The sequence below is a fragment of the Silurus meridionalis genome, chromosome 8 (genome assembly GCF_014805685.1).
Source record: "Silurus meridionalis isolate SWU-2019-XX chromosome 8, ASM1480568v1, whole genome shotgun sequence".
NCBI lineage: Eukaryota > Metazoa > Chordata > Actinopteri > Siluriformes > Siluridae > Silurus > Silurus meridionalis.
In genome coordinates, this window is record NC_060891.1 from 1,315,001 (window position 1) to 1,323,780 (window position 8,780).

At 40.3% G+C, this 8,780-nt stretch overlaps 1 protein-coding gene across 1 annotated transcript; it reads right to left on the reverse strand.

Annotated features, from left to right (window-relative positions):
• Nucleotides 1–500: 500 nt before the first annotated feature.
• On the reverse strand, nt 501–4,368 carry kcnk13a (potassium channel, subfamily K, member 13a). The gene is made up of 2 exons (XM_046855126.1): nt 3,049–4,368; nt 501–1,698 (listed from the first exon to the last, which is right to left on the reverse strand). The coding sequence occupies exons 1-2, from the start codon at nt 3,389–3,391 to the stop codon at nt 797–799; spliced, it is 1,245 nt and encodes a 414-aa protein (XP_046711082.1). The 5' UTR covers nt 3,392–4,368; the 3' UTR covers nt 501–796.
• Nucleotides 4,369–8,780: the final 4,412 nt, after the last annotated feature.

Consider the following 8,780-nt stretch of genomic DNA (forward strand, 5'->3'; position numbering starts at 1 on the left):
GTTTTGTGTTACATCATTATTTCTTTTTCCATTTTGTTACAAAGCCTTATAGTGATTTTTGCGTTTCTACATTGTCGTGTTCTCCCAGACGTCACATTTTGTTGTTGATTAAGTTTCACCTATTCAGGAAAGTAGCCCAGTTGTTAAGTCTGTGGGTTGCTGATCAGAAGATCAGTGGTTCAATCCCCAGTACTGCAAACTTCTACTGTTGGGCCCTTGAGCAAGGCCCTTAACCCTCTCTACTCTAGGGGGTGCTGTTGCATATCTGACCATGTAATCTGTCCAAGTTGGGATATGTGAAGAAATAATCTCACTATGCTGTAACGTATATGTAACACTTGTTAGTGTTTCCCTCCTTAATTGCATACACTCTTTATTGATATTTTCACTCCGTGCTTTGAGCATCAACAGCACAGGACGTCTCTGCAAACACACTATGCAGAGCACACCATCTGAGATCAGACTTTCGGCAAAGCATGCACTCTGTTCTACAAAATAAATCATTAGAATAAATAAGATTAGGATTTATTAAGATTTTATAAGACTAGATTGCAAATATTATGTAGCCTATTTTGCATAAAAGGCAGGACATTGTTTCTAAACAACTTTCTGATACAGCAAAGCGTTTAATAGGCTTTAAAGATCTTCTAAACAGACACCTGAGCTTATGTACCGCTTAATGTAGCAGACATCGAGATTAAGATAGAAGCAGGAATGTTATGTACTTGTATATTCAAAGCTGAGCAAATGGGTACGGCGTGGCCTCAGATTTATTTATTTTTGTCATTAGGGAAGTTTATCGGTCTACACTTGTCTCCGCTAGTCTGTTGTTCATGATTCCAAGCGCTCCAACTCCTCCGGAGAATTCATCATGTCGGCTCATGGAGCCTGGAGGACGGGGATATCCATTGGCGGTCTCGGACAGCTGTTTCTGCATGATGGCCAAGTTGACCTTATTGGCAGCTAGAAAATCTCTCATGGAGATCATCTCCCCGGACATCCTGCGGCCGTCTGTTTCGCTATCGTTAACCGCGTCTGTATCAATGGAGATGTTCCGGACTCGGGTGCGAAAGTGACTGGGCATTATAGTGTTCCTTCCGGGACGCAGGTTCCTTCCCGGGCAGTGGCGACATGGCATCTTGAGCTTCTTCAGAAGCCAGTTAAGAACCTGCTTGATGACGATGGATATTACATTGAAGAGCGAGTAAATACAACAAGCACCCAGGAGGATGAAGAAAAAATTGCCCAAGCTGTACAGAGTCTGGTTGTCGTAAGCGGCACTCTGGCCGCTCACCATGTCCCCGAAGCCGATAGTGCTGAATGCTACGAAGCAGAAGTACAGAGAGTCTACATACCCCCAGCCCTCCATTGAGGAGTACATGGCAGATGCGCAGCACGATATAATGATGGCTGCGACACAGAGAATGAGCATCACGCAGTACACAGACGGCTTCCATCCCGCCAGACTGTCCTCACCGTGCTGCCTCGCGTGCCTCGCCTCGTGCCTGCTGTCATGAGGTAGCACACCTTTCCTACGATGTTGGGCTTCGTGGCACGACTTCAGCACGAACGCCAGTACGGTTATAATTCTCTCCAAAAACAGGTTGAAAAACAGGATCGTAGCTGCACACCCAATTAGTCCATAAAAAATCAGGAAGATTTTGCCTCCCACTGTGGCCGGCGTGGTCATTCCAAACCCTGTGTAGAACAGAAACAAACATCGAGTTTAGAAATTTACACTTGTTGCCATGGACGAACATTTGATGGAAATCTGTATCACTATTAATGATCATTTTGCTCAGTGTTTATGTTCTTTAGGCTTTTTTACACTCATTTTAGATTGATATTTCTATACTGCAAAGTATTTATGATGAAAAAAGACATTCGGGTGCTTAACGAACCTGCGTAAAAACTTTCTTTAGAGATCGATCAGTGATTCTTCAGAAACTGCACACTCATTTTTTATATCTTTACAGTGTAATAGTTTAAAAAGCAATTGCAGGAATGCCATTAGCATGAATTATCCTGTTCACTACATAATATATCCTGTTAGAGAATACAGCATTTAAACGGATTAGTAAAAAAAAAACATGCACAAACTATTATAAAAAACTCATCCCATGTTACACATTAACACACTTACTTTAATTCACTTCCATAATATATTCTGTATCATGACATCCATTTATTAGATTATGTAAACATACACTATAGTAGCTCATATTTTATCAGGGTTCATCAGAAAAGCCTGAAGGGTCAGGATTAAGCAGGTCTAAAATACCCTGTGTTCCAGCACATGCCTTATTTTCAATAATTATAGGCTCAGTAATGAAGTGAACTGAGAATTGAGCAAAATAGCCAGTGTCAATTTAACACCTACGCTGTGTACGAGTTCAGATTCACACTCTCAGCTTTAAAAAAGTGTACTAGTAGCTTCAGCTGCCTCTTGGGTGGATCTCTTTTGCACAATTAACTATGAATGTTTGACCCGGAAATATGGATTATACCTTCAGCTGTTCAGCTGTAAAAAAAACTGGTGCATGAGATTACAAAGAGTGGGTCTTCAAACGTTGTTTGAAGATGCCAGGCACTTCGGATATCTAGGGAAAGTTCATTCCACCACCTCGGTGGCAGAACAGAGAAGAACCTTGAGGTATACTTTCCTCTTACCCTTAGAGAAGGTGGTACCAGTCGAGGAGTGCTGGAGGATCTCAGGCAGCATGGTACAATGTGAGGTGTGATGAGGTCTCTGAGATAAGAGGGTGCTAGTCCATTTTTGACCTTGTAGGCATCATCAGTGCCAGTGGAGGTAGGAAATTTAAGATTGTGATACCATTGTGAGATATATGCCTAAAGATACATGATATGGACCTGTCTGTGTAAAAAAATATGACTGTCCAAAAAATCTAGAAGGTGCAACCTTGATTGGGATTGGTTTAGTATCTCTGAGGATGGGCCATCATGAACATTTAAAGTTCTATATAAAATAATTTTTTTTTTATTATGGTTCATTCCTCAATCAAACGAACTTATTTGGTGAACTCTTACCGATAGTGGACACTACAGTGCCAACGAAGTAGAAAGCTCCTTGGAAATCCCAGCGAGCTCTGGGTCTGTCCACACGGATTCCAGCACCAGTGGCCTCCTCGTACGCCCTGAGGAACCCCTCGAGCTCCCTGCGGCTGACGTTGTGCTTGCGGCTGAAGAGGTCGAAGCTGCGCGCCCAGCGGCCCTTGGCCTGCTCCTCCTCCGGCCACTCCAGCGCGGAGAACACGGCGGCGCCGCACACCAGGTACACCAGGATGAGCAGCGCTAGCATGGCAAAGCGCGCCGTGTCCTCGCTCGTAGAGCCCAAACCCAAACAGCAGCACCACCCTCGGCATGCCATCATGTTCCCACCGAGAACAGAACAGGGCTCAGCATCTCACACTGTCCCCGAGTCCGTGCGCAAACACCCCCGACCTCCTGCTCACACATCGCCGTGGGTCTTTTTTTGCGCAAAGAAAAAGTGTTTGATTGACCTACATGAGAAAATGCCCAGGAGATCCCTTCCAGAAAAGTTCAGGGTCCGCTTTGGTCATGATGCGCTCCGAGAATAAAAATCACTGTACATTACAAACGTCAAAAAAAACCCACTATTATAAAATCACGAGAAGATGCATCTCCACAATCATTCTTATAAGACTTTAAAGATCTCTAAATCATTTTCACGCTGTATAAAAGTGCAGTTGAAGCGGTTTGATGTTCAAACGAGTCTCTCCTGGTGTCTGTCTTTAAAAAAACAAATCCAGTGTTTTGCTATGAAATTGTCTTTGCAGGATCTTCACGCAGAGCTTCCTCGTAAGATGATCATAATGAAGCACATGCAGATGATTCTACAAAAAAAAAAAAAAACAAGTCTGAAGACTTCTAAACGAAACGTGTCCAAAATGCGCGTTAAAAAAATCAAAAAGAATCAGAACAAATCCGCTGAAACCCTGCACTCGTCCGTCTTCTTCATCAGATGCATGGAAGATTCACATGAGAAAAGAAAATCATCTCTCAGTTTCTCACAGTCCCGAGTCTCTTCCGCACCGCGTATTTTATCCAAGAAAAACACGCACTCGAGGATCCGCGCGCGCAAAAAGTCTGATCCCAGTGAGACTTTAATGAGGTTTTGGTTAATTAGCACACCGCAGATCCCGTTTCAGAACAAACAATAAACGCAGCGCAGTCATTATACCATTGTGTTTCTTCCATGTCAGGAATGGATCTCCACTGAGCTTTCTGATGGTACTGCATTACATCTGCTGCTGGTGCGCACAAGTTTTTATGACTCCACCGCACCCGTGTGCAGAAAGAAAGAGGGAGAGAGAGAGAGAGAGAGAGAGGAGATGATGATGATAATGGTTATGGTAATGATGATGGTGATGAATATGCTGATGATGATGATGGTGGTGATGATGATGATGAATATGATGATATTAATTGTGATGATGGCTATGGTAATGATTCTAATAATTATGGCGATGATGTGATAGTAATTATGAATATGATTATAAGGATGGTGATGATGATGATGGTGACTTTAATGGACGTTTCGTAATAGCCCTGAAACTTTGTTAATTGGGTGTGACCAAAAATGTGGACAAATGATACGAACTCTACATGACACACGTTAAACACATTTCATGTGCACATGCGTTTCACGACCAAATGCAAACTATTTGTCGTTTAGATTTTCTAGATTTTTATGCTTAAAAGTCTTCTTATAGCGCTGCGTAAAGCTTCCTGAAACCTTCCCAACCCCCCCTTCGGAGCACTGCAATGGAACGGTCCAATTTACTAAACGACGCCAATTAGCGCGCGAGCGCTCTGCGTCAATAACTTAGTCATTCAGACTCATGATGAGTGAAGTTTCACCCTCCAGCTCCATTATAACTCATCCAGGAAGACAAAAAATGTTATGCACATTATTGTAGTATAAATGATTAGAAAATTGTCGGGATGCGGACCTGAAAGTGAACACAGACGTCGCTGCGTCAAGGTGAGTTTTCTGGAATTTTCCACTGCACCTGTACGAACAGAAACAAAAAAAACTCTGATGGTAAATAAATCAACTGGAACTGAAAGAAATGTAAAAAAAAAAACCATTTGACTTAATTTATATGTGCAACTTTTGAAATGATAAATATGTATAATTATTATTAATATCCAGTATGTAAAAATGTACAGTTTTACTTGCTGACAATAAAGTGCACCTGCTAATTTTACCTCAGGAGAAGAAATTAGCAGTCTGTAGCTTTAAATATGATCAATGCATAATTTAAATAATTACATATAAAGGCTAAATTATCCAATTAAAATGAAAAATAAAATAAGTTTAAGGATAATTATAGTCACTTGTTTATATATCACTATATGTTTGTTTTTGCATATAATTACCTTATCATGGCAAAAGCTATATGGTATGTCCAAAAGTATTGGGACACTTGACCATATGTGGTTCTTCTCCAAACTGTTTTTACAAAGTTGAAGGCACAACATTGTAACACTTTTGGATGCAGTAGCATGAAATCTTTCCTTCACTTGAACTTAGGGATCCATACCTGTTTCAGCATGCTTGTGATACTTGTTTCAGACAGTTTTTTTTCTACATATCGATAAATGAAGCTGTGACTGATTCTGCATTATATAATGTGTAATAGAAATATAATATGCACATTATTTTGTGTAATTATGGTTGTGGAAAAATCGTCTCGTGTAAAAACTGGTCCATGGTTTAAAAAAAATGTCTGGGAGCGCTGTGTGTGTTAGAATGAACTTTCCAACACAATATTTCACAGTCATTTGGAAGCAAATGCAGAATAATAATGATACATTTTAGAATGAATCATCTTTTAATCCAACTATTTGACCAAAGACTTTGACATTTTTAGTTTTCCAATTGTTGAGATAATTATGTTGTTTCTGAAGAATAAATCCAAAAAGAAAAAAAAACCCCACACAGTTTCAGTAAATTATTTAAAAGGTTATTTCGGTTCTGAAAAACTAAATTAAAGATGGAGTTTTGGCTGTTTTGATGATGAGGGTTGGAGTTGGCTGATTGGGTAAGTATTAGAAACCCATGTCCTTTGCTTTAGACACACATATTCCATGTTTATACACTAAGTCACATCTGGAGACATCGCTGTGTCTCTGACAGTGGTACCAAGGTGTCATTTAATTTGCCAGATATGTCAGCAGGACCTTAGTGTGAACAGATGAAAAGAAAATTGAAAAAGAAATAGTCTGGCATGTCCTGACATGTTTTAATAACTTTTTATTTTATTGTATTCACCTGATTTATTTTGCTAAAATAGATTGATGTTGCTCAGTCCTGTTCTTGGATCCCAAATTTTTTTTTTTTTTTTTTTTTTTAAAGGCCGTTTTATCATCAGTAAAGATGCCATGCGCTCGGACACCATGGTACATTGAAATCGGAAAGAAAACACAAAATATGATAAGAGAATAATAATAAGAAATAATTGCTTCTCAAGCATGTGATGCTCCTGTCATTTGTATTTAGACACACCTGTGGCAAGTGACAGCTGTGGGCAATATTGTAATCACACCTGCAAACAGTTAAAATGGAGAAAAGTTGCCTCAACCTTTGTGTGTCTCACTGAGCAAGAAGAAAAGAAAGAAGTGTAAAGAGTTGTCTGTGGATTTGAGAGAAAGGATTGTGTAAAACATGGACAATCTCAAGGCTTCAAGAGGTTTATCATCAAGAGGTTTACAGCCCATGGCACTGTAGTGAACCTCCCTGGACGTAGACGGAAGAGCAACGTTACTTAAAAATTACAACGAAGGTTTGTTCGAATGGTGGAACCCAGATTAACTTCCAAACAAATTCAAGCTGATCTGCAGACACACGGTACAACAGTGTCGGCTCGCACTATCCGTCGCCGTCTGAATTAAAAGATCACTGCTGACACAAAGGCATAAAAAAAGCAAGAGCCAAATCTTATGTGACAAAACCACAATCCTTCTGGAAGAATGTCCTGTAGACAGATGAGACAAAAGTAGAGCTTTTTGGTAAAGGACATTATGGCACTGTTTACAGAAAGAAAAGAACACAGCCCCTACAGTCAAACATGGTGGAGGTTTAAAGATGTTTTGGGGATGCTTTGCTGCTTCTGGCACTGGATGCCTTGACTGTGTGAACGGTATCATGAAATCTGTTGAAGAAATTTGGGGGGCAACGTAGTGGCCAGTGTCAGAAAGCTGCGTCTCCACCAGAGGTCATGGGTCTTCCAGAAGAACAATGAATGACCTGAAACATACTTCAAAAAGCACTCAGAAATGATTACAAACAAAGCGCAGGAGAGTTCTGAAATGGCCAGCAATGATCTGAATCCCATAGAACACCTGTGAAGAGATCTCAAAACAGTTGGGAGAAGGTATCCTTTAAATCTGAATGACCTGCAGCAGTTTGCAAATGAAGAGTGGTCCAAAATTCCAGTAGAGACGTTTAAGAAACTGCTACCAAATATTAAGTTGGGGGGGGGGGGCAATACTTTTGTCCACTGCATTTTTTTGTGTTGTTCCAATGCAAACAAAAAAAACAACTCAATCAACATTTCTCATTTCACACACCTATTTATTGGCGTAAATGTAACAGCAGAAACAGAATACGCCACAATTAGGGTTGCCATGGTGGTGTTTTTTATTCCAAATTGAGTCTTTAAATTAGCAAGTACATGGGTGGGTGTGTTTTGGTTTTAAAAAGAAACCATGGTCATCAAAATAATAATCCTGGACATGAAATGTGATCGGTCAGGAAATGTATCGCCTATGTAATGTATATTTGTTACGTAGGCGTAGTTTATTATATATTTGTTAAAGCTGCATCTTGTCATGTCAAGGACATTGGTGAAAAGTTTAGGAATTAAAAGCACTAAGGTTGGAGTACTCATGGTTATATAATGTTTAAGTTAGGGACCAAAAAATGTCTACTGATGAGATTCGTGGATTTGGTTTTTGCAAAAAGTTTAATTCGAGAGAACAAGAAGGTTGTGTGCTTTTAATTCAGGTGAAACCTGCCAACCCCAATCACACAAAATACTCGTCCGTTCTTCAGACTGGAGAAACGTGTTCGATTTCGACCGAATGCACATGCGACATGTGAGACGGCTGGCATGGCATCATCATTGTTGTTGTATGAAATAAACAGTCTAAAATTTGGCAACCTTTCGGTCAGGTCAGACGGACTGGGAGACACGATACGTCCCCGGCGTTCGGTCGTCCTCTTCTGACAATGTTTAGAAACAACCCGAAATAGTCAGAGATCAATACCGAATGACCTTTTTAGGATGAAAGACAGAATTCCGTCAAATCCTAAAATGGTATCTGTAAATGTCACAAATGTCCGTGTAGGCTTTGAACGACATACATAATTCATACTGCTTTCTCAAGTGCCGTGTACTCTACTCCTTTTTCCCGATAATGTATGCGGATCTGAGATGTACTCTTGTCCAAAAAAAAAAAAAAAAAAAAAAAAAGACTCAATTCGCGAGAGATCAAGTCGTTACAGCTGTGATGGTAATTTCCGACGCTGTTGCTAGGCAACGTATCAAATTTCTGTGTATGGCCACTGAATAAACATTAATCAATTCCCTAATTTGAGGTGTTTGCAAACTTTAGAGAGCACATGACGAGCGTGGCATGACGAAAAACCGACCAGAATCCTGCCTCGCGTTTTTTCTTACCCACGCTGTATATCGTTTCTCGCTGTTTTCCTTTCGCAGACAGATTGCTAT

What these genes read in the sequence shown, in the direction of transcription:
- kcnk13a (XM_046855126.1), bottom strand. Translation starts at nt 3,391, where the DNA reads ATGATGGCATGCCGAGGGTGGTGCTGCTGTTTGGGTTTGGGCTCTACG. An exon ending in CACTGTAGTGTCCACTATCG is followed by an intron (nt 1,699 to 3,048) that starts GTAAGAGTTCAC and finishes TGTTCTACACAG; the next exon opens with GGTTTGGAATGACCACGCCG.